Below are 25,549 nucleotides of genomic sequence, written 5' to 3' on the forward strand. Positions count from 1 at the left end.
GTGTAATCATAACGTAGTGGAACGACCTGTACGGATAAGCCAACCCTCTCCAATACTTCCTTATCACTGCGGGTAGTATGGAGGGGACGTGCCAATCACCCATGCCTCTTATTCAGACCCATGTCACAAATTAAAGGGGTCTAGCCTCCTTGTTTCTGAGCATTTAGCAGAAGTGTTTTTTTTTTCTTATCATATGCTTACATAGTTTGTGTGACATGCCCTCCTCCTCAAAAACTACAAAACTAATTAAGAACAGCTGCTTTATCTAATTTTTCATATTTTTACCTGTACCTGAAGATAGCTGGTTAGCGGTGCGGAACCTAGCGCCTTTAGCTAGCCCCCTTGTTTCTGAGCGGAGACAGAGCTGCAAGAATGTGAGGTCAATCACTGGACACTTTTCTCAGTTTGCATATTATGTAATTCATTTAGTTTATAATCAGTTTAAAGACTTAATTTGTTCATTTTCTGAATAAAAGTGAGTGGTGTTTTCCCATGCAGAACTGTTGTAGGTGGTTATGAAGAATTGTGTGTGCTTGCTAAGCTTGTACATAGATTTTTGTGTTATAATTTCAAATAACTAGATTCATTTACTGGCATATTATATAATTAATTTGGTTTATAATCAATTGACTGCCCTGTTTTTAATTTTCTGAATAAAAGTGAGAGTGGTGTTTTCTCATGCAAAATTGTTGTATGTTGTTACCAGGGATTGTTTGTGGTTGCTAAGGTGTTGATTGGGTGATTTTAGTGGTTGCTAAGTGTGTACTACTTTGTCGAATATTGATTTATGCGATTTCATTTAATTGGATTAATTGGCATATTATGTTATTAATTTAATTTGGTCATAAGAAAATTGTAAGCCTGATCGCTTAGAAAAGTAATAGTATACTTCTAAATACAAATAAAAAGTTTAGTTTGCTGTTAAAAGGACTAAAATGCCATGCAGGGACTTGAATTAGTGAATCATTTTATGTGAACCGTCTAAATAAAGTGATTCAGCTAGAACGAATCAGAATTTCCAAACTTACACATTACAAAATAAACATTGTGACAGAAATTTGTGCAGTCCTATATGTTATGAGTATCATTATAAAAAAAACAGATTTTCATCTTTTAATGCCAATTAAGTGAAATCAGTGTGCGATAAGAGTCGTTTGGCAGCGTTTTACATGATTGTGATTGTAATTTCAATAAACATTGTTACGTTAAATCATTAAAAAACAAGAGGATAGACAAAAGACTGATTTTGATATATTTTGCGATCCCTGAAATCTGTGTTAGCTGGCAAAATTGTGGCAAAAAATTACACAGTGGGCACCAACCACCAAAATCTCAGAGTCATATTTTTTGGACTTGCGCAAAAATGATGGACCAGACTCTGTGTAATTTACATTTTCATTCTCCTCGGGCACTAGCTGTCCCAAAAGGGATGAAGAGAAACAGGAAGGACTGCAGTAATCAAGACAGATATAGAGTGAGATGGAGAAGACTGCGTTCAGCAGGAAAATTGTGGCCTGAAATTAGATCTTTTGCATAGGCAATATTGTACAGAGTGAATGGCCATAATTAGTCTGCTTTGTACGATAACACAGCAGAAGCCAGTGGAGTAGCCTAATCTGAGGTGCAGATGTAGGCCAAGTGTGTCATCTATGTTTATTTGCCGCAAATCCAATTAAGCATTCATTGTAAATAAGCTCGTAGAGTAACATCAGTAAATGCTGTAGTTTTCTGCTTTCTCTGTGATCTACTTTCTGACATCAGAACCGCAAGAGTTCGAGGCCTTCAACTGCAGCAGGGATGTCAATGTTGGATTGAACATTTCTCTGACAGAATATACCTTAACCCCTCACTCCCTTATCCTTGACAGCAGGTCCTTGATATCTCTTGCATTGTCAGATTTTTATTGACACAGAGAGTCGTTGTTGGGCAAAATCAAGGCAGCAAGTATCTCATTCAGTCATGTGGCTGGAACTTGACAAATTAAAGACTCAGATCAACATGATTAGCAGGTTTGGCGAGAGTGATTTTCTTATCATAGTCCTTGTAGACCCGCTGTATGCACACTGTACGTCATGTTATATATGTTTTTCCCATAAAGATAAACTTTGAAAGTGGGTCAGGTTTGATCGGATTCAGTCATAGGCAGCAGGGTAAAAGCAATGCTAATAATACAATTAAAATTGCTAATAATAAAAATATTTTGTCAAAATATATATTGTCAAAAATGTGACAAGTGAATTTGCTGCTGCTAGTCAAATTAGCCAGATGCTAATATAGATTGGGTTTGTGACATGCCCACATCCTCAAAAACTACAAATCTAGCTAAGAACCTTATTTTTCATCTTTTCACCTTTACAGAAGATAGGTGGGGTTAGCGGTGACCTTTAGCTAGCCCTCTTATTTTCTGAGCATTTCAAGATTAGCGTGTTTAGCATGAGTGATTTTTTTTTCTTAGCGATAGGCCATAAAAACCACTGTATTACACAGTGTTTGTCATTTTAAATGTTTTTCTTGTAAAGATAACCACCTCAACTGGTAGGTTACAGACCCAAAAAGGCATGGGCAGCAAGATAAAAACAATGCTAAATGCTAATAATAAAATAACAAAAGAGGAGTAAACTCTCATATCGTTTGGCATTGATATATTTTGGTGCAAAATCACTAGGTAGCAGCTAGTCAAATTAGTCAGATGCTAACATAGACGGGTTGACATGCTCTTATACCTGAAAACTACAAAACTAATTAAGAACAGCTGCTTTTACCTAATTTTTCATCTTTTTACCTGTACCTGAAGATAGCTAGCTGGCTAGCGGTGCGGAAGCTAGCGCCTTTAGCTAGCCTCCTTGTTTCTGAGCACTTTCAAGTGCGAGTGAGGTGACAAATGGTAAATCTTCTGTACCCGCTCGGCGGATGATGATATGATACAAGCCTATTTACGGCCTAAGCACAAAAGCGTATTCGCCACAGTCTGCAGACTCAGTCACTCAGCCGCCGCTTTCAGCCTCTCAGCTAGCAGCTGCGAGCACCACCAATCCATTTTATTCTGTTGACCTTTCTCTAATCTCTGTCTGTATAAAGCGGCTCCCACAGACACGAACTTCATGTCTGGCTCATCGCTGGAAGGATCATCACTGTTAAAAAAAGAAGGACTAAGAGTAATAGTGACAGTAAACACGCTGTGGGGAGAGTGTGTTTTAAGGCATTTATTTCCCACATTTACAGCTGTCTATAATGAATGAAAAAATAAGAACCAAAACAAAAACACTGCAATTTGGTTTTCAACCAGGGACCCGGTTAACAGTTAAATCAGATTATTTAACAAGCCCAGTGTTGTCGATTAGCCAAGATAGTCAAATACTAATTATATTTCCCAGGATGAAGGAATGACCTTATGTGGGCATTAATTGCATGGATAAAAAGTTGTGATGTAAACAATTGATGAGAGAATGGTAATTATCAGAGTTCAAATTAGAATATGAAATAAATACAGAATAGTGCCTCCATGTGCCAATTTCATTTTAAAAATAAACTTTTGTAGAGAAATTGTAGAGATTGCTTTTTTTTTTTTTTGTTTTAAAGAAAGAAAAAAAATTGATTTTATTCATCACATGCTGTTACTATTGATTTATCAAATTAATTACAATCAGATGCATATTTAAATATTTGTCTTAAAATAAAGATAATTTAAATAGATTGTGGCAAATTATTAAATCATGGAGTATTGAGTGACATTACAAAAAGTGGCTTTTTAAGTTATTGTCATAAGTCAATGTATTTTTTATTTCTATATCAAATAAACTTGCAGTCGATAACAATATATTTTGCAATTGAGATTGTCATTATATCATCTAAAATTATTGTTTTATATATTTGTGTTCAAATAAAGATAATTCTAAAATATTATTGTGACAGTTTATTAAATCATTGAATATTGAGTGACATTACAAAAGGTAGCTTTAGTCAATGTACAGTCAATCCAAAATGTATTCAGACACCTTCAACATTTCCCACATTATCACAGTTTATTCGCTATAGTTTAGAAAATGGTAATAAAATATGACAAGAACTCAGAGTTAAACTGTGTCAGAACAAATTCATCTTGATAATGTCAGATAATACTTAAACAAAACATGGTCAGGTCAAAGTGTCTGAATTATTTTTGGTTCCAAATTATCATACATTTTACTGGTAGTCCACTGTATGAAGAATTTTTGAATATACTATGTCATTTTATTTTGCTATGCTCAATTACAAGTTTGTGAGTCTATCAGTAGTAAATCGACAGGATAGCCATGACCAAATTTAGTAATTAATAAAAATAAATAAATAATAAAAATTGAATTTGGAATTTTTGGAAGAAAAGCTTCTAAAACATGATGAAAGCCCATGGTTGTTAGAATTTAGATAATTTGAAAGTTTTCTCTTAGGGGACCTAACCTCCGTAGACGCCGGTGGTGCAACCTGCCGAATCAGTGCCAATTTTAGTAGTGATTGCACTGCAGGAGATGTCCATCAGTTGAATGGAGCCTTGCCCAGAAATCCAACCAATGCTAATTTAACGTGCAGGTATGGATTCTGGCTTGGGTTCACTTTAAGTCCCTGTCAAACACGACATGGAAAAGGGCAGTGAAAAACCAACGCACATACTCACTCGTCTTGTTTGTCTGCAACTTAATGGGATTACTGATTGGGAGAAAACTGTAAAGCCTGGTGACACATTGTGTAGGGAGATCGTATATTAATCCTTGGTTTATAAGGAAGTCATTATGCATGTGGAAAAAGATTAAAATGCATATATTCATTAGTCTTGGGAGTGTTAAACAGAACTTGGCAATATTGCTGAGTATTGTTAATCATTTTGATCTTTTATTTAAATAACTCACATAAATCTAACCTTTCACTGGAGAATAAGAATTTCTCCCTGGTATGCTCAAAATTGTAAATATGAATGGGAATATACTTGACAGATATTTTACTCATAAGAATTTCTAGGGGTGCCAATAATTGTGTCCATCGTGTATTTGAGAAAAACATTTATTTCATAATGAGATTTTCCCCCATTTTCAATCGTTTTAGTTCAGTGAGAGGTTAGATATTTGTGAATTTTTTTTAATAAAAGATCAAAAGGATTAACAATGCAGATTTATTTTCACAGCCTTCTTTGATCATATTTACCAAGGGTGCCAATAATTCTGACCAGTACTGTATATATATATTTGCTTGCTTTCTATTTTTCTCTTTCTCTCTTGCTCTCTCACGCTCTCTCTTTTGTGGTGTTTGGCCCTTTATGTGTGGAATAATAGGGACGATGCTTTCATATTGATTGTTAGCCTGAAGCAATCACTCAGAAGATGAAGATAATAAGCTCAGAAGAGAACTAGAGAGGAGCATGACTGATGCCTGGCAAAATGTTCATACACTGGTAATGATGTCCCCCTGTATTGATTATTACATCCCACTTACCACGGCGATTAGTTAAATATTGAATGCAATTCCGTAAAAAAATTGAAACCATTTATTCAGTCTTTCTGTGCCATGTATCTATTACAATATCAATGTCCGTTCTTCACAATTTGCTTAGTTCGTTTTACATAAAGACGTTAATTCAGGACTATTGGGGGCAATATATTTCTATGAAATATGGATTTTCAATAGAATACTGAATGCAGAGGATTGTGGGTAACCAGAGCAGAAGGACGAGGTGAGGGAGCAGTTTTAGATTAGTACGGCTGGGTGATACAGTAAGAACAGTATCATTAACAGTATCTTACTGAATCTAAACTTTTGAACTGTAGTATGTAGGTGTGTCTATGTATTGATTGATTGATTTAGAAAATTCAATATATCATTCAGCCACTAGTAAACTACTTGCCTGCCATTTCCAGATTTTTCCATGCCAGAAAATAGAAGTTAGCCGCATGTCTATTGTTATCTGATGTCACTAGGGCATTCAGTAACACAATCTCATACTTCTCTGCCCACTTGTGGGCATATTTCAGTGTCACTCACGCTTTCTTGGGTCACGGCGGAGCACCATCAATCTCTGTCATTCACCTTCTCTCGCTCTCTGTTGTGCAAACACTACTCATTCCTGACAGAGCAGCGCTGCATGTTTCGCTCACATCCAATCCATATTGACGTGTGTCATTTAGGGCTGTGGTCAATGACGAGTCTTTATCACTCCCGTCGCTCCCACTGCCTGCTGACAGCTTCCCATCCGGAGCTTATGAAAAACACCAAAGATGCTTGATGGAAATGGCGTTATTTTAATGACAAATGTCGAGAGCGCACTATTGTAGCGCGAAAGCACATTAATACAATGCGCGAGCGCGGATCTCTCCGCTCGCGCGCGGATCAATAATGCGCTCTCGACATTTGTCATTAAAATAACGCCATAGTAATAGAGTCAGTCCCGAGATGTGGTGGAGAAGTGCAGGTTGGGAAATGATACCTGCTGTTTGGAGCACATCCAGAAAATCCACATGGATTGAGACGAATACTTTGAAGCTGGCGGTGTAGCCATATTGTGAGGGTAATGATGTAGAAGGTGTGCAAGCCCTACAAATAACACTTTGTCTCTTTTTTATTATTGTTCTCTGAAGTCCACTTATAATGTTATCAAGATTTTTACATAGAAAAATATCATAATTTAGAAGTAATGTGCTATTTTCTGTCCTGTTAGAACACTTTGTTTGAATAGGTGTGGTTAATTGTGGACGTTCTTGTTGACGCGGTCTGGAACTTCATTAAAATAAAGTTCATCCACTGATCACTCTTTTCTAATGTTGGGATCAAAAGGATGGCAGTGCAAAGACTATGTTTTTCCACAACTTGGCATTGCACAGCATCTTGTTGTCTTCAGAGCCATCTTTATTGTTTGGTTTCTGCGTAGACCTGCATTTGCCTATCATTATTTACACTACGTGCGCGAATTGGTGGGCAGGCTAATAGGGCTGGTAAAATAAATCGATGCATCGCGAATCGAGAAATGATTCTGAGATTTTCCGAAGGCATTGCGATTCTCTCTTGAATCGATTCTGAGCTTAGTTTTTAACAGCAGATGGCACTGTGTGCTTTAGAAATAGCCGTATTCTGCTTGCTTCCAGTTCCTTACACACGCACCATTTGAACCTAAAATAATCATTCATAAAGTTCGAAAAGTTTGAAGCGAATTACAAGGATGTTCACAGTGGGCTGTGTTTACATTAATCTCGCATCATAAAAGCATAAAAGCCGATGGGCAAGTACATTTAACCACTTACATTACTCAACCAAATGCACAAGCGCTCTTCTTCGTAAGCGTTTGAGTGTGCAGTTAAAAACTAGCCTAGAGTGCCATGTGCTGTTAAAAACAAAGCTCAGAATCGATTCGAGAGAGAATCACGATGCATTCTGAAAATCTCAGAATCGATCCACGAATCGATTTATTGTCCCAGCCCTAGGGGCTAAACAGGCAGTGATGAAAAAGCAGGCGTTGATCTTCTCCTGCGGAGGCGGTGTTTAGCCACACTATTACGTCATAAAGTGGCACATTCCACAACGACTGGCTTCAATATAAGCTGTTTTTAGACTAACGAGAAAGTTTTGAGTTATGGAACTTACAGGATGTTTTTATAGTACAATGACCTCTTACATGTCAAATGCTCAAGGGAATTTTGATTTCTCAGTTCATGACCCCTTTAATGGAAAGTTGAGCAAACAGTCTTTCCTTTTTTTTTAGTTCTACCCTCCGTCATGTGCCATGTGATTGTATGTGACACCCTGTTTGATTGATAATTTGGTTTTTAATGACTAGAGGGACTTCAAACTTTAATTATAATTTGATTAAACAGTGCCCCCCTCATATGGGATCAGGCTAACGATGCTGGAAAGCTAGTTTAATCCCTGTAAGAATGACTCGGAGCATCACAGGAACGGTAATGAGAGCTTGCAGAGAGAACCCTAATATCCGCTGCATGGGGCTCCGTCTCCCTGTCAGGAGTTGTGGGTTTCTATCTGTTACCACACATACATGGCCGAGCTAGAATGGGGAACTTTCTCTTTCACATTCACTGCTCTTAATATAAAGTAATGACCCTCAACATTGCATATTTTGGATGTCACTTATTTGACACCCAATATGATTTATGGAGTTGTCTGCTAAAGTGTTACAGACAGCCATGGACGTACCCAGGCTTTGAAAATTAGTGAGGTCCGGTGGGGGTTGGTGTTAAAGAATTGTGTTATAATAACCCCTACAAATACAACTCATTATATACACTATAAACACTTTAAAGGAGACAGACATGTAGATGTTTCTGAAAGATGTTTTCTCTGTTTTGGAGGGATGATTATTTTTAAATCATACCCTATTTATTGCATCAAAATTGGTTAATACTTTACTATATTTAAGGGTATATCATTTTATCAGTTGTTTATTGCAACAATACATAACTACAATAACTTTGTCTAGTGCTCTAATGAAAGTTTATAGCATGATTTGTGAAAATGTAGGCTAACTATACTGAATGACATGGCATAGACTTCTTCATGGCTAGTTTTTGCGTATTTCATTTCATTCTGTAACCTACTTGTTCTACAGATCTGTGTGTACTAGTGTTACTGTAAATGCTACTGTTTTTGACAGCGTTGATAACGTTTATGACAGATAATATCATGATAATTTTTGCGTTTCCCTTACCGAATGTCGTATCCTGTCAGCAAAAACCTGTCCATGGGCTTTTTTTGATAGCTTTCAATTTAAGTAACGGGGATGCAGTGTTGCCAGATATTGATACTAAAACAAACAAAAAAAATAAAATAAATAAAAATAAACCGAAATTATTTCCAATCTTTTGCAAATTAGATAAGATAAAGATATCGCTGACTCGAAATTGCAACTTCCTACTTTTTTAACTTTCTAAAGTGTTAAATTAAGTGGAAAAGACAAGTCCAAAAACGCTTATAATAGCTGGATCTGCGCCCGCGCACTCACTCACAACTCTCTCAAGCCTCATTCACTATGCCAGTGTCTCGCAGCGATGATTTTCATAACAGGGACGCTAAACATTCTTGCAAACCGTCTAAACTGAATTATACATGTCATGCAGGCATTCATATGAGGAGTTTAACAGCTAATTAGTCATTCAAAAAACAAATTTTATTTGTGAACATGAAAAATTTACAGAGGTCCGGACCGGTGTCCTCATAGCTGGTTACGGGCCTGCAGACAGCACTTCCCTAAGCGTCTTCCTTTTTGTTTTGTTTTTGGACATTAATAGGTTCATTTGGAAACAGTTTTCATTGGGATATATTTTGTCTAAATTACATCTGTAATTTTACATGTTTATATACATATTTCAGATACCACTGAATAGAACCTTACTCACACTTTTCATTTCACTTGTCTCATTTATTAAGGTTTTGTGTTTTTATAATAATAATAATAATAATAATACAGATTATATTATTATGTAATCTTTAAAAAAAAATTTATTACATTTTTATTATTTTATATATTATTTATTTATTTTTATAAAATGTATTATAAAATTATTATTTGTAGGTTTATATTTATAAATGTATATTTTAATACATGTATTATTATTATTATTATTATTTAGTTTTTGAAATTTTTTTTTTGCCTGTTTTGATTTATTTACCATTTATATAAATGTTTATTATCATTATTATTACTATTATTATTCTATATCTATACAGTCATATATTATTTATATATTTAACTTTTTATAATCATTTAAGTATTATTGTTCATTTTGTATTTTATATTTTAATACTTATATGGATACTATTTATTATTATTATTATTATTGTTTTACTACTTTTTTAAATGGCTTATTTTATTTTATCTTATTTGTTCCTGATTTTCACTATGTACTGTATATAAAAATATTTATTATCATCATTGTTATCGTTATAATTTTTATATATTAATCCATGTATTTGTTTTTTATGTATTTATTTTAATAATATTTATTTTAAGTAAATGCAGATACCATCTCCTCCTCTTTCATATGCACTGGCATACTGTCTTTGCATTTTCACCTGGAGTAATATGGCCCAAATTGAATTTAGTCATATGCATGTGGATAGAATCATCTCATCCGAAATCATTAGATGCACAGTTTAGGACCTCAGTGGCTGGAGCTTAAACTGCTGCCCACTGTGATATGTCACAACGCATGACCCCAGCAGCTGGAAACTGTAGAGCACCCCGTCAGAGCCGTATCCCCTAGCTTAACCTTTCATTGCCACCGTATAATGAATCTGAATGGGTCTGTCGGTCTACATCCAGGCCTACCGTTAAAGCCTGGTTTTGTCAGGCCATTTTGTCTTAAGGCAAAGTGCTCTGCAACATTACAGGTGTACCCAGCTGTCCTCTACACTTCACTTGCACTCGCTGGCTTTAACCTTGCATTCGCTGACTGACTTTGCTTTGTTTCAAATCTAAATCTAACCAGTCCCAAAATAAGCCAGCTTGCAGCAGGTGTATTTCTCAATTGTCATTAAATCTGGATTATGTTGTCTTTCACTTCCGCCAGGTTCCTTCTTAATAGAAAAGTGTTTCCATGGAGAACGTTAGTTGAGTTAGTATGTATGGGCTAACTCATCTACAGTGCATAGCTGACATTTACACATCATGTCTTGAGAGCTCCCTGAACATACGCTAACGCAATCTTCTGATTATTTATATATAAATTCTGCTCGTGTTGTGCACGCCTTTTTAGAGAGCTTTTGAATTGATTCATATGATAAAGGCTCAATTCTACTCTCTGTCTTACCTAGGAAGCTAACCACTGTTTGTCACCTCCATTGTGGTGACGTTTTTCATTAAGGCATGAGATGTGTGTATATTTCCATTTGTTTATCAGTATGTGCGTTACCCTGACCCACCGTTCAATGCTCTAGTGGATTTATTCAATGGCGTCCCTTCGTTTGGCTGGGTGCGGGTATGGAAGTGCATGCATAATGCATGTCGGCTAGGCGGATGTAATTTAGACTACGTTATTTGGGCATTTTTTAAGCACCCAGGCTTGATGCATCAATGTCCCCTGTGTTTTTACTTTTCTTCTCCAGCAATCATTCACCTTGACCTTTTGAAAGGTTAATTTGATATTTTATTCAGGTTCGCAAGGTATGAAAATAGTTAAGGTCTCAGTAACTTTAAATTAGCTCTCATAACAAGAGCATAGTAGCTTTGCTTGCTGGAGAAATAGTTTAAACTAGCTGGATAGGCTGATCTCTTTTGATGGTTTTAGAGAGATTTTGGGAATTTTTCAGCTGGTCTGGTTGAGAAACCATCTAAAGACTTGCTTGGCCATGTTGGGAAACCATAAAACAAGCTTAACACCAGTTTGGTGAGGGAGGGAGACCAGCTAAACCAGCTCTTTTTTTTCCTTTAATTCATTTAATCAGGTGGTCTGCTCTTGCTAAATTGGTTAAGTTGGTCTTTTAGAAGGGATTTGGACATCTGTCATGCTGGATGAGTAGGTGAGGGAATTTCCCTTGCGGTAATGTTGAGTGGCTCAATAGTGCGGTATGCGGTATTATCGCCATACATATATATATATATATATATATATATATATATATATATATATATATATTAACCTTACGAAAAAAGAAAACACGCAAAAATCGCGGTTGCTGCGGTTCTTGCATTCCTTTGCGGTTTGCTCGCAAAATTTTGCGATATTGCGGTTATCGCGACAGCCCTATGGATGAGATCAGCTAAGCCAGCTTGGGATACCAGAAAACGAGCTGAACACCATCTTTGATAGGTGGAAAGACCAGGTAAAACCAACAATACAACCTTTTTTGAATTCTTCTACTGTAGCAGGTAATCTAGGCTAATATGGTTAGCTGGTCTCTTAGCCTGGCAAAACCAGTTAGACTGATCTATTTAGATGATTTTATAAAGTTTTTTGGCACTTGTAAGCTGGTAGGAAACTATCTGAAGAGCAACTTGGCCATTCTGGGAGACCAGTTAAATCAGCCTAAGCAGGTTAGCTTGACTACCCTGGCCAAATTGGTTAGGCTGGTCTATTTTGATTATTTTAAAAGGGTTTTGGACACTTGTGAGCTGGCCCACTGTTTAGATGGTTTTAGAGGGGTTTGGACACTTGTCTGCTGGTGATCAGATAAACACCAGCTTGGCCACATTGGGAGACCAGTTAAACCAAATAAAACCATCAATACCACCTTTAGTTGAATTGTATGCTTACCTAGTCTCTTAGCCTGTCCAAACCATTTAGGCTGGTCTATTTAGATGGGGTTTTTGACACTAGTCAGCTGGTCAGACTGGGTGACCACCTAAACCTGATAAAGACTAGCTTGCCCAGACTGGGGAAACCAGAAAACAAGGTTTCCTCTGCCATCTGTGACCCATCAGAACAGGCCTGTTGCGGCTAATTTTTGGGTTGTAACCCACTAGTTTAGAACTGCTAATCAAGAGTATCATAAGACGTGGGCTATAAATTAAGCATGTTGTGTGAGTTCTTTCTCCATCATGGACTGTTCGTGATACTGCTTAGTAAGAGAGGAAACGTGCACGCTTCTCATTAGACATGTTAATTTATTTTTAAAGGGTGGAGAATCTACTTAGGCTCTCCTTTGATCATTATTCATCAAAGCTCTGAAATGCTGGTTGCGCTTGTCCTTGTGCAGAACGTGCCGACAAAATTGTTTAAAGATTCACTTGAAAAATGTCCCCCTCATTTCTGCAAATGAGCAACAATGCTGTTTCCCAGAGCTTACAGTTCAGCCCATTTCATATGCATGGGATTCAGCTCATATGCCTCTATCTCCTGCCCTATCTTGCAAATGAGAAAGGTTATCTTACTCGCACCAACTGATGAATGAATGAGCGTGCAGAAGTTTAAGCCGTCATGCTCCTCCAGGCTGCAGGCCAGGTGAGACATATCCTGCGGGCTTAATATTTCGTATTCTTAAAGGGGAGAGACTCCCACAGAGATCAGATCTGGAACCCTCCGCAGCGCTGCAGGATCTTGCCGGCTGGAAGCCCTTTAAGCGAGGAGTAAGCGTAAAACGTAGCAAAGGCGATTACACCCTGTTCTTAGCTCGCAGTAACTATGGTAGATAAAAGTATAAAAACAGTTTTCATACAATTTCCCAAATCAGTACATTTGGGGACTTCAGAGGAAAATTAGCCTTTAGTCTGACAAAAAGTGTAATTATGAAGTATTATTATAACAGTTAATGTTATATATTAAAAGTAGAAAAAATACATTTGACTAATTTAATGATATTCTTTTTGCGAGCATTTGAACAGGCTCACTGCAGAAATTGCAGTATGCAAATGTTAAAATTATTAAAATTATTATATTAACACAATCTTAAATAAAATATAAAAAAAGAGATAAAATGATCATTATTTTAGTCAAGTTAAAATAATGAAAAATAAATTACATGAATTTCTAAAATAAAATTGAATATTTTAAAAGAAATGCACAACATTAAACTGACAACATATTTTCGAGTTTATTTATTATTTATTACAACAGCAGTACTAGAGGTACATATCAACTTAAAAGAGGGCTTTTAAATAATGTGTTGGACAAAAGGGGCCCCTTGGGTTCAAAAATGCCTGAAAACCACTGATCTAGCTCAGATTTTCTAGACTAATATCCTCTTTGTTTTATTTGCTACCTGAGAATTTGTCCATCACATACTGGATAGATGCAGTGATACCTTCAGCTTGGCCCTCAACACCAGTGAAGAAGAAGATATAAGCAGGGAAGAGGATAGTTTCAAGCACTGGAAACGGCACCCCTGACTCGACACTTCTAGGAAGTCGAAGAGCCTCTAAACTCTCAGTGGAGCCTTCATGATCGCAGGGAGATATGTCAGAGTTGACATTTAGACATTTGGAGGAGGTTGATGTGGAAGATGTCTGTTCTTGGTGCAGGAGTGGGGGTGGCTGTGCTCAAAAGTTGTTTGAAGGAGCGTGAAATGAGATACCGAGAAGGCTAGAGGTGGCTGTTGTTCACAGCGATATAGCTGCACTGGGAGTTGGTGTTGGAGTCATTGGCATAGAGATGGTTCCGAAAGGAAGCCCTTCATTGGGCAAGTGAGGTAGTAGTGGGTGGAGGTGCTATCTAATGCCAGTTTTATGTGGGCTTGACCTCACACCCTTCCGTCTGTCCAGTTAAATGTATGCAATAATAATCCCATATGTTACTGAGCATTGAGAAGATCCTTTAAGAAACCATAATATGTTTTACTCGCACACAAGGTCCAAATTCTTGCTAATGAGGGATGAATTAAGGAAATTCACTGGCAAGTATTTTATATAAATATATTTCTCTTGGCCATATAACTGCAGTTTTTTTTTTACATTTTCACAGTTTTTATATGCATGGCTCAATCAGCACCAATATTATGGGTTCAGTTTTCAGTACTAATAAAACATAACTATAAGCTTCAGAGGAAAGCATCTGCCAAATGAAATTGTAAATGTAACAGTGTGGGCAATCATATTTGTCTTGACCATGACACTGCAATATTTTTATGAAAAAATGCATTATTTTGCAGTCTTTTACATACATTTTCATAGTTTTTACACGCTTGGCTGTTTAGCAACGGCAGCATTAGGGGTTCAATTTCCTGAATGTACTAATAAAATGTAAACCTTGAATGCATTTTACGTCACTTTGGATGAAAGCGTCTGCCAAATGAAGTTGTAAATCAGTGACAATCAGTGAAGGCAGTAATCATATACAAGATAAGTCCACGTTTGCGTCTTTGTAAAACTGTGCCTGTGACAAAAAAAAATTTCTGGCTTAAACTGTCTTTAGATAAACTTATGATTTAGGTAAAGACTTAGACGTAGGTAAAAGCTGTTATATGTGCTGGTCATGACATTTTTCTTTAGTAGACAGACAGGTTGATTCTTTGATTCAATGTTAAGGTTAAGATTAGTCGTACTATTTGTTTTAAAATGTTGCAGTTCCTAAATTACCAACTAATATATCCATTTTGAATTGACCAGTTCATTTACTTTAACATTTTTACTTATTTTTTGGCGAGTATTCATTTTAGATTGCACCGAAATATTATGCCACATTATACCACATCTTGCGGCTTAGTTTTTGCCTTAATCCAGAAGCTCATGTTGTGTTTGACTTTGCGGGGACTGTGATCGCCCTGGGCACCAGTGGTGAATTTGGCACGCTGAATAGCTGGACAGACATGGCCAGGAAAGGGCTGCAGTCCAGAAAGCATTCGTACACAAAGCCCTGGGCACATAACCCACTCCGGCTGCAAAATGGAACCACGCCAGCAGCTCTCCAGGCCTTGGTTGACTGATGGGTGCCAGAGAAGTTGATGTTTTTTAGGATAATGTTGTCCTTCACCTAGTTTTCTGCTGGTTTTCTAAATGGACATTCTTGGCATTGTGTGCATGTGTGTGCGCCCTCAATAAGAACTCTATTGTGTTGTGGCAGGAAACTGGAAGGAGTGGTGTTTAACTGCAGCTGCAATATCCGTTGGATCCAGCTGTGGCAGCAGCGAGGTGAAGCCGGACTCCATAACCAGCACCTTTTCTGCAACAACGGTGTCTCCAAGATCCCTCTACAGCTCATGAACATCTCTCACTGTGGTATAGGACACTTTCTGTAAATTGTGGTTGCCATGAAAGAAATGTCTTGGGTTAGTTCACTAAAAAAATCATTTACTCACCCTCACGTCTTTTCATTGAATGGACAAAAACAGACTTTTTTCTAAAATATCGTCTTTCATGTTCTGCAAAAGAAAATCATAAAGTCATACAGGTTTGGATTGACATGAATGTGAGTAAATGATGACAATTGCCATCCAAATTCTTTAACAGCATTTGTGGCGATTTTGTGGAAAAAGTTCCTTAAAATAACAGCTTTAAAACTTAATTATACATTTTAGCATGAGCCTAGTGTGATAAAATTGCTTCCTGATGTTGTTTGTGTAAAATTACAGTCAGTTATTTAATGTCATGTTCTTTTTCGTACCATGACTGCTTGTCTATTTCCCACCAAGATTTGCCAGAGATCAGCGTAAGTCACAGTAACCTGACAGTGATGGAAGGTGACAGGGTGACAATCACCTGTAATGGGTCAGGAGTGCCGGTACCGGAAGTGGATTGGACTGTTGGTGGACTGCACTCCATTAACACTCACCAAGTAAGGCAGATTTTTGCTTTTTGCGTTTTGACTAGCAATCAGCATGGATTTTATGTACCTTTTAAGGACCTTAGTCAAGGTAGATGGCATATTGAAATTAGTAGACAAAACAACTTTGGAAAACTTGGATCTAACCTAGCTAAAAAAACATTGGGAGGCCAACTAATCCAGTTAAAACCAGCAAACTGTGCTTTTTTCTATCCCTAACAGTCTGGTTTTATGTTTAAAAATAAACATGCAATTTACCCAATCTAAGATCTATTAAATCACTCACTCGAGCCTTACAGTGGCTAGTATACACCATAAACCATTTGGTGAATCTGTGCAAGCTTGGTTGTGTTTCCAAAAGCTATTGTGTCCTCCTCTCTTCCAGTCCAATCAATATCCACCGAATGTTCACTCCATCAACTTAACTCTGGTCAACATCAGCCGAGACGATAACAGCTTCATGCTGACCTGCATTGCAGAGAATATAGTTGGGATGACTAATGCCTCAATACAACTTTCAGTGCAGTGTAAGTGCCCCTTTTCTTGTTCCCTGCCTCTCGAATGCCTTTACATTGAGCCTCACTGCCTCTAATGTGCCAATTCTGCCTCTGTCTAGCTCACAGAACTGGATTTGTCTGCCTCTTTAGCTTGTTACTATCACTTGCTACTGTGCCTCACATCTACCAACTCAGTTTCTTAATTTGTATTGCCTTTTATTTGAAAGAGGTAGGCATTTAGGGAGGTGAGATCACTAGAAAGCTTTTTTTTTTTTTTTTTTGAAGTGAGTACTATTGATCAAAATGGCTCTGAGAAATGCAGAATCTATGCGACAAAAAGCTAGAAGTGAAGTGTGTAATTTTTGTTATTAAAATACTTTCTATTATTCTAGCTTAGCATGTAGGCACCTAAAAGTAAGCCGTTGTGTCGGTTGGTTTTGCTCAAAAGTGTAAACACTGTGGCTTTGTGGTGCTTTCAAAACATCGCTGTTTGTTTTAGGATTCCGATCAGCCCAGCATAGCAACTGGTTCAGCCAAGGGTGTGAGTTTGGGGCGGGGCTGCCTGATGGACTGACCAATGGCAGAGAGAGAGAGGGGGTGTTCTGGAAACCTGTTTGACAACAGATTGTTTTAACACACTTTTATGGCAAATAACTTTTTTACATTTTAGTGAAATGGTAGGTAATTCTTATGAATTCATGCAATCTTATTTGTACATTTTTGTATTGACACTTAGGTTTTGGGGTGGCCCTCCATGCTTACATTTTTGTTTTCTCCCTAAAAATTGTATGTTTCCATACAAATCACATTATGAAATCATACAAAATCACCACCTCGTAAAAAAATTTGTTTTTTTCATGAGATCGGGTTGGATTATTTTGTAGTTCTGTTTAGTGATGTTAGTGGCACAGAAATTACACACTACCTGTTAAATGTGGTTTTGTATATTAGTTTACTGTGTTTTATGATTATTAGTATTTTAATGTAGCCAATTATGGTACAATAATGGCTGCTTTGTCAAATTAAATTCTAAAAAATAATGGGAAAAAAATCACAGTGAGGCTAATGAAATTTGTTATAAAATAATGACAAATGTCTTCATCAGAAATAGCCCTACTCCTACAAAAAAGAAATCTGAGGTTCTACACAACCCAGCGTGTTGTAGGAAAGTCATTTGTGTAGTTTATTGATCTATGATAGTGAGGGCTGTTCTTCATCTGGACTTTTCACACGAAAAAAGGCTGTAAGTGAAATATTAGAGAGATTTATCAATGTTATCATGTTTCAGTGTGGAGCAGGCTACATGTGATTGCTTTGTGGCAGAGTTAGGTGGTGTATTTTCTGTATTTGTGTATTGGGAAGGGTATGCAGGGGTCTTATGAATCAGAAACTTGAAAAAGTTCCAGTTTTTGTTCACTTAAAATGTGTTTTGTGCCTTATATTAGACTTGGAAAAAAATCAATGCACATTGCATTTTTTAGCAGAAAGAAAAAGGGAAGTTTATTTTTCCCATATAGGGTCAGGCATGCAAAAATAATGTCCCAAATGAAAAAGAAAATGAAAGAAACAACAACCCTGAGGCAATAAGCAACTCATGAAAATTGGCAAAAAGAAACTATGCCTCTAATCAAACATATAAATCCTACCCCTGAGAAACAATAACCAAACAAATAAAAAAAAAAGTGAAAAGGCCGAGAACAAAGACAAACTTTGCCTCAAATAAGGATCATATATAAAGACGTGGCTCTACCAAAAAACACAACAGGATGATATACAATAATGAAACTTTAGTTTATATAATTAAATGAAGCTAGTGCATCAATCTTAACTCCAGAACTGACTAACCAGGTAATGTATAGCAATAACGTACTTAATGAAGACCACTTTGAATTTGCTTGTGCCTCTGTGCTTAGTTAAAACTATTTGAGAATTCCATACATTGTCACAGTAACATAATAAATGAATATTATTATGTTATATTAAATAATATTAAAATAAAATATTAATTAAACTGTTTTCAGATGTACCTGTAAAGCCTGTGATGCTTTGACATTAATTATACTAAACGGAAAAATGAAAAATAACTATGTGTACAGTAATAAAACACAATACAGCATCACAATATCCAACGAAACTTGGAATGAAGTAAGGCAATTAAAGACCTTATAAGAACACAGCAAGATACAATTACAATGTAATGTGAGGTCGCAGTGTTGTATCAGTATTTACATTTATACTGAATGCTGTTGGCCAACAACAGTGTAACATGATTCTTCCCACACTCAATATCTATTGACCATGTATGATTTGCTTAGAGCAGCAAATTCTGTGGAAATAAGAGAAAGTCAGTCAGTCTCTCTCTCACTCTCTCTCTCTCACAATCTCCGGCCTTGAGACAGGAGAAAAAAAAAATAGAGGTTAATCAGATAAAAGTTTTATATGTACATTACCATTAGAAAGATTGGGGTTAGTAAGATTTTTTTAAATGTTTTTTGAAAGAAGTCTCTTATGCGCACCATGTATGTATTTGATTGAAAAATACAGTAAAAACAGTAAAATTGTGAAATATTATTACAATAAAAATTTGTTTTCTATTTGAATACATTTTAAAATGTTATTTCTTCCTGTGATGGCAAAACTGTCATTACTTCAGTCCAGTCCATTCTTCAGAAATCATCCTAATTAGCAGCTCAAGAAACATTAATTATTATCAATGTTTAAAACAGTTGTGCTACTTAATATTTTTGTGGAACCTGTGACACTTTTATTATTCTTTGATGAATAGAAAGTTCAAATAGCATTTATTTGAAATATATATATTTTGTAACATTATACATGTATTTACTGTCACTTTTGATCAATTTAATGTGTCCTTGCTGAAAAAAATATACATTTCTTTCAAAAAGAAAGAAAAAAAAAATAATGCAGACTCCAAACATTTGAATAGTACTGTATTATTATATTTATTTTTTTCATATTTTATCTATTATATTAATAGCTTAAAATAACTTATTCTAGAAGAAATCTGTAAAAATATCTGTATTCATGTAAGTAGAACCCACACATTGAAGTGAATTAACCACTGATTCGATCCCTGATGAATGTTTAATATGGATGTTTGACATATTTACGGCATCATAATTGCTGACAGTTACCGTCAAACATGCAGTGGGTGGAAAAGATGATGGAAAAGGTTATAGGCTGCAGTTGTTTCCCACCCTTTGGCTCTGCGCCTCCATTCCATGAAACATCCGCTCGTCCAAATGCTTGACCAGCTTGACAGTTAACCTGGGATCTTCCTGTACAAGAGACAGGATAGCAGATCAAACAAATATCCATACGGACCACCTGTGCTGCAGAGGCCAAAGTCCCACTCATGCATAAACACGGTTTATGATAATCCATGCTCATTGGTTTATGGATTTATGTTGGACGGTGGCACAAAGTACTTAATCCTTTCTGTATAAAAGTATTGTGTTTCTCTCCTGCAGTCCCTCCTGTCATCATTAAGTTTGAGGAGCCGCAGAAGTGGCATGACACGTGTATGGTCTTCACAGTGCGTGCAAACCCCCTGCCCACCCTTCGCTGGTACTATAAGGGCGAGGAGATCAAGCCGACAAAATACCTCCGTCCAGAAATGGATCTCTATCAGGACAGCTTAGAGGGATGCCTCATATTCAAAAACCCCACACACCACAACAATGGCAATTACACTCTGGAGGCCAGCAACTTCCTGGGCGTGGCCGTCAAAACTGTGTACGCTCACTTTCTACAGCCACCTTTTGATGGTACGTGACTGATTTATACACGTTTACATTGCCTGTTATTCTAAAACCTATAGTTACATAGTGTTTTCCCAGTGAGTGAACTGTCAAATACAACTGAAAATGTTCTTCCCCATAAAGGTGGACAAAATTAATGCAAAATGAGCTAACTTGTTTCTAAGCGTTATCATACCAGCAAAAAGTACTATGTTGATTTTCCACCTGTATGGGGCAAAAAAAAAAAAAAGTCATTCTCTTGTACTGGTGCAGGTGCATAATTGCACAAGAAATGCACTGAAGGGTAAATGCTGATCATAGTATAATAACATTTTAAAAATGTGTTTTCATGAGTCCTTAGAGCTGATCTCGACATATTCATATCTGGTAATTATATACCACTGTGTGTTTTTTCCCCTCTTTTCTCAGACTACCCAGATTATGGTGAGTTTCTCCCTCCCTTTAGTTGTTTGCTGCATGTATTTTTGTAACTTATTCATTAGGTTTGTTTATCATAAAACAAAGAATGATTTAGAAACAAATAATTTGGTCTATGCACTGAACAAACAACTATCCTCCAAACAATTACCTTGGCCTTATTCTCAGATGGCTGGCCGCCATAGTTGGGCATGCTGTTATTAGACCTGTTTTGTATTTTTGGCATAAAGTGACCAATATCTGTCAGTATGGGAGAAAAATCAGATCCTTTTCCACAAGAAACTGTCCGAGGAACAATTACTGACCTTCACAAGAATGTTTCTTACACTGATATCACCCTAATTTACCATATTTTATCAAGTTGAGGCACGGAAACTGTGCGAATGACAGATTGATACTGTCAGAGCTCTGGATGAAGTTAGATGGCTGTAGTGTGGAGTATCAGGCCATACACACATGCCCTCCGTCGAGGTAAAAAAATGAAAAATAAGAACAGCCTAAGGGTTTGGTTCGATACTATATGATATCTACGATCGGACTCACTGTCGAAATGGCAGTAACCTTGCAACAGTCTAATCAAACAGTATTTGCCCCAAGATATATTTAGTGAATAATCCCCAACAGTTCTCTTAAAACCAGGGTTGTGTAGCCCTGCTCCTGGAGGGCCACCTTCCAGCAGAGTTTAGCTCCAGCCCTGATTAAACACACCTGAACCAGAAAATCAAGGTCTTTGGATACTGGAAACTTCCAGGCTGGCATGTTGGAGATAAATTCTGCAGGAGAGTGGCCTTCCAGTAGCAGAATTGGACATTTTTGTCTTAAAACAGTTACTCTGAGTAAACACAAAACATCCATCACCTTTTAAAGGCTGGTTTGACGAAACCAATTGTCTGTAGATTCGTAGTTAGTAGTGAAAATTAATTGAAAATGACATGGAGGGGAAATCAAATCTATGCTGCTTATACAGTGGCTCCAATATGTATTTGGACACTTAAGCTACAAATATATTAATTAATAAGTAATTTTAAATGATAAAACAATATCATGCATATACTGTACATATACCTTTCAAAATAAAGATAAACAGAATTTGGACATTTTTGGTTGTCAAATGTTAATTGGAATGGTGATTTAAAGTATATCTATATTTTGCCTTTATATTCTTTTCTAAAAAAAATAAATAAATTTCTTTATTTATCGATTGATTGAGTTATTTATTGATTTCACAGCTGGAAATAAACATTTTCAAGATTTTGTGGTTTTACTTTCCCCCCCAAAAGTTAAAAAAATATAAAAACATTTATTCATTCATTCATTCAAAGCTGGAAGTAAACAGTTTCAAGATTTTGAATATAGCAAATGTAAGTTTTTTTTTAAAGATTTCTATTATTATTTTTAGTATAACATTAGACATGTAATTTTAAATTTTTGTATTAAATTAATTGTATAACATTTTTATCAGTTAATTATAATTAATTGATAATTAATTATAATTTTATGAATTGTATATAAACACTATACCATTAAAATTAATGTGTTAATACATTTTTTTTTACCTCCCAAAAGAAATTAATACTTCAGCAAGTACGCATTAAACTGATCAAAGCACAAGGTGAAAACATAAGTCATTTACCCATTTTGGGGTCACAGTAATGTACAGTATGTCCATGTGGTATTATTTTATCTTCAAAAGGTTAAAAAATATATTTTCCTTTTTTTCTCTTTCTTTCTTTTTCTGAACACAACTACACTCTTGTTTGTTTTCTAGTGAGTCCGACTCCGACTGCTGTTCCAACCATGACACATCGGCCTGAAGAGGACACGTTTGGCGTGAGTGTTGTTTTTGTCTCCTGAGATCGAAAGCACCCATATGAAGTATAATGAGGTTACTTGAACATCTTGTTCCCAGGAACACACGGCAGAGGTGTTGAAAACAAACTATTCTAAACCATTTTCTTTTTGTTCAGTTTTTTTCCCTCACACTCTAGCTCTTATCTGTCGGTTCCCTTGTGGCTTGTATGTTTTACAGCTGCTTAAAAAAGTACTTTTGTTCATCTTTGTGCTATAATTGACTGGATGGAGATTATATTCTCATCTGAATGTTTTAATAGCGACTCGGGCACTGGCACAAAGAGTGAGCGTGGCCCTCGATTGTTTGGAGGTCCTAATTACGGGGAAAAGCTTTTTGCTTCCGATAGCTTTATTCCAGCACTTTGACTGCATTGATTTATTGTTTATTGTCTTTATGTGGTGTTTATCTGGAGCATTTAGACATTATATTAAGTTGTATGCTTTGTATTTCCCATCTTGGCCGTATCTCTCTTACAACACCTAACCTGAATTATTATTATAATCTTTTTTTTTTTCTTTGATTTGCTTTGCCCTTCTCTTTTCATGCAATTTATCAAAGCTACCGCTGCCATATGCAACTTATGACTCCAATTACATAAACCTCTTATGATTACAGCATCAACATCAATACAAATCACATAAACAAGTCAAAACACGCTTTTTAGGTTTGCTATAAAATTGCATTTTTCCTCCTGTGCGAGACATAAGAGATTAGATAGAAATATTTATTTGACACATTTTAAGTTGCTACAGTAGTTATGTCATTCCTGTACTGTAGTTCCCTCGTAAAAAGATTGTAAAAATCATTTTAGATTACAAATTATTATAATAACAAATAAGCTAAAGTTATAGCATGCTAGCATGCTACTATTTCTGCAGTGTGTAGAATATAAACAGAATGCAAATTTTTCTCTATGCGTACATGTAGAATACCCAGATGACCTACTATATTTGCCAAAATGTGCAACCGAGCATACGATTTCCCACGATGCAATGCGCTTGACTTGACCTTTCATTCCAGTGTGATTAATGAGAATGGAATCAACTTCTTACTAGACTCAGTGCGTTTCATTCAGTAATAATTGCTAGGATTATTTCATATTTGTCCACGCAGGAGAACTTCTCACGAAACATTTCTGCAACAAATACCTTGCCACATGAATTTATTCTTGACCTCGTTCTAATCTGGAGTATTCTAATAAATGAGGTTATCTATTTGCATAAAACCTGCCTAAACCTTCTTCATAAATGCTCAACCTTCTTCTTTACAGCCTTTCGTCACAAATTCGTTAATGAAACCTATTATTTGACCCATTTGCCGCTAGTTAAGACATTTTTTGCACAGGCTTTGAATAATAAGTTAAAATAGCTAAACATTTACCATGTGAATTAAACATGTAGTGTAATGAGACAACGTGACAACAATGTAGGATTTTTCTTTTAATCAGGCAGTAAACTGTTTATACTGTGCAGTAAGCAGTATTCTAATATTCAGTTCCAAAAATACAGTAATCCTATATCACTGCTAACCTGCTAGAGCTAAGTGCTAACCCGATTTAGGTTGTCATAAGTCTGGCTCACATCTCATATTTTGGTTCGTCAAATAAATTAAATGTTGTGTTTCCTGCTTCTCTAGGTGTCGATTGCGGTTGGCTTGGCTGGCTTCGCCTGCGTTCTCCTTGTCATTATGTTTGTGCTAATCAACAAATATGGCAGACGCTCAAAGTTTGGCATGAAAGGTAAGCCAGTGTAAACTATTCAGCGGGAAACTTGGCACATTGCATTATTAGTGAAGTGTGACATCAACTGACTAATTTTTAATACCAGAAACTGTTGTTTGTAGGAAGAAGGGAAATGCTAAAACGCTATGCAAATTTTTCTATTTTAACAATTTGCTCTGAATCAATCTCTTGAGTTGAGCTTCTTGGTTTTTGGATATTTTTAATTTTAAAGTATTCAGCGAGGCAAAATCAGGTTGGACTGACCAAATGTTTCTTTGGGAGTTCAGACGTGTATGTACATCTTTAATCGTTCATTAAACTGAGTCATAATGGGTGATTTCAAGGAATGATGAGCCTTATGGAGTTTCAGCCACGCTTTTGGTCTCTAAATAGGATTCGTATGTCACTATGCTGGATGGACCCTTGGGGTTGTCTGAAGCCTATGCATTGCTGGCGAGCAGTTAGCGGACGCTGTAGATAGCCGTCTCCTTGGTTACGTGCTGGGATGGCGGGATGCTAGGCTCAGTCATGCTTTCCTGATTCTCCGATGGGTTTGGCAGGGTTGTTGTTTCCCCCTCTCCTCTCAGAATCCTCCAAAGCGCAGTCGGTTTGGCTAACCATGATGCATTTTGGCTGCTTTTTTATCCGTAGCAGTGAGAAACAACCCTGTTTTGCATCCCAGCTCTGACATGAAAACCAGAAATTTCTAATTTTCCCCCTTGACACCTCAGTCATTATGAATATGAGTCATCCGGATGTCATTTAATGGCTTAGTAATGAACATTACGTCTGACATGTAGGCCCGCGTGGAACCGTGCAACACCAATTACACTACAACCAACACAAATGCTCATGTATCAAAGGGATAATTAATGTGATGCTTTCGGTCCCTGGAGCCTCTTGCCATGTTGTATTTTTCATTCAACATCAACTGGGAATGTAATCAGTGGCTCTGTCTAGTGGTAACGGTGTCAGAGTACCCATAAGCCCCTTGTACGGTGCAGACAGAGCTCTAAATGAATGCGTGCCATGTTGGCTGACTGTGTCTTGCCTTGGCACAATGCCACTTTCATTGACTTTCTCCGTTTCATTTTGGCTCCCACGGGGACCCCCCCCCC

At 36.6% G+C, this 25,549-nt stretch overlaps 1 protein-coding gene across 1 annotated transcript in view; it reads left to right on the forward strand.

Annotated features, from left to right (window-relative positions):
- The window catches only part of LOC107701581 (NT-3 growth factor receptor-like), a 194,979-nt gene that overhangs the window by 80,577 nt on the left and 88,853 nt on the right, over positions 1-25,549 (forward strand). Inside the window, exons 5-11 of the mRNA XM_016503633.1 lie at positions 15,465-15,619; positions 16,033-16,175; positions 16,549-16,690; positions 20,152-20,448; positions 20,851-20,865; positions 22,628-22,689; positions 24,347-24,449. Of these exons, the coding sequence (XP_016359119.1) occupies positions 15,465-15,619; positions 16,033-16,175; positions 16,549-16,690; positions 20,152-20,448; positions 20,851-20,865; positions 22,628-22,689; positions 24,347-24,449 (917 nt within the window). The remainder of the gene's footprint in view (positions 1-15,464; positions 15,620-16,032; positions 16,176-16,548; positions 16,691-20,151; positions 20,449-20,850; positions 20,866-22,627; positions 22,690-24,346; positions 24,450-25,549) is intronic.

The sequence above is a fragment of the Sinocyclocheilus anshuiensis genome, unplaced genomic scaffold (assembly GCF_001515605.1).
Source record: "Sinocyclocheilus anshuiensis isolate Anshui unplaced genomic scaffold, SAMN03320099.WGS_v1.1 scaffold729, whole genome shotgun sequence".
Lineage (NCBI taxonomy): Eukaryota > Metazoa > Chordata > Actinopteri > Cypriniformes > Cyprinidae > Sinocyclocheilus > Sinocyclocheilus anshuiensis.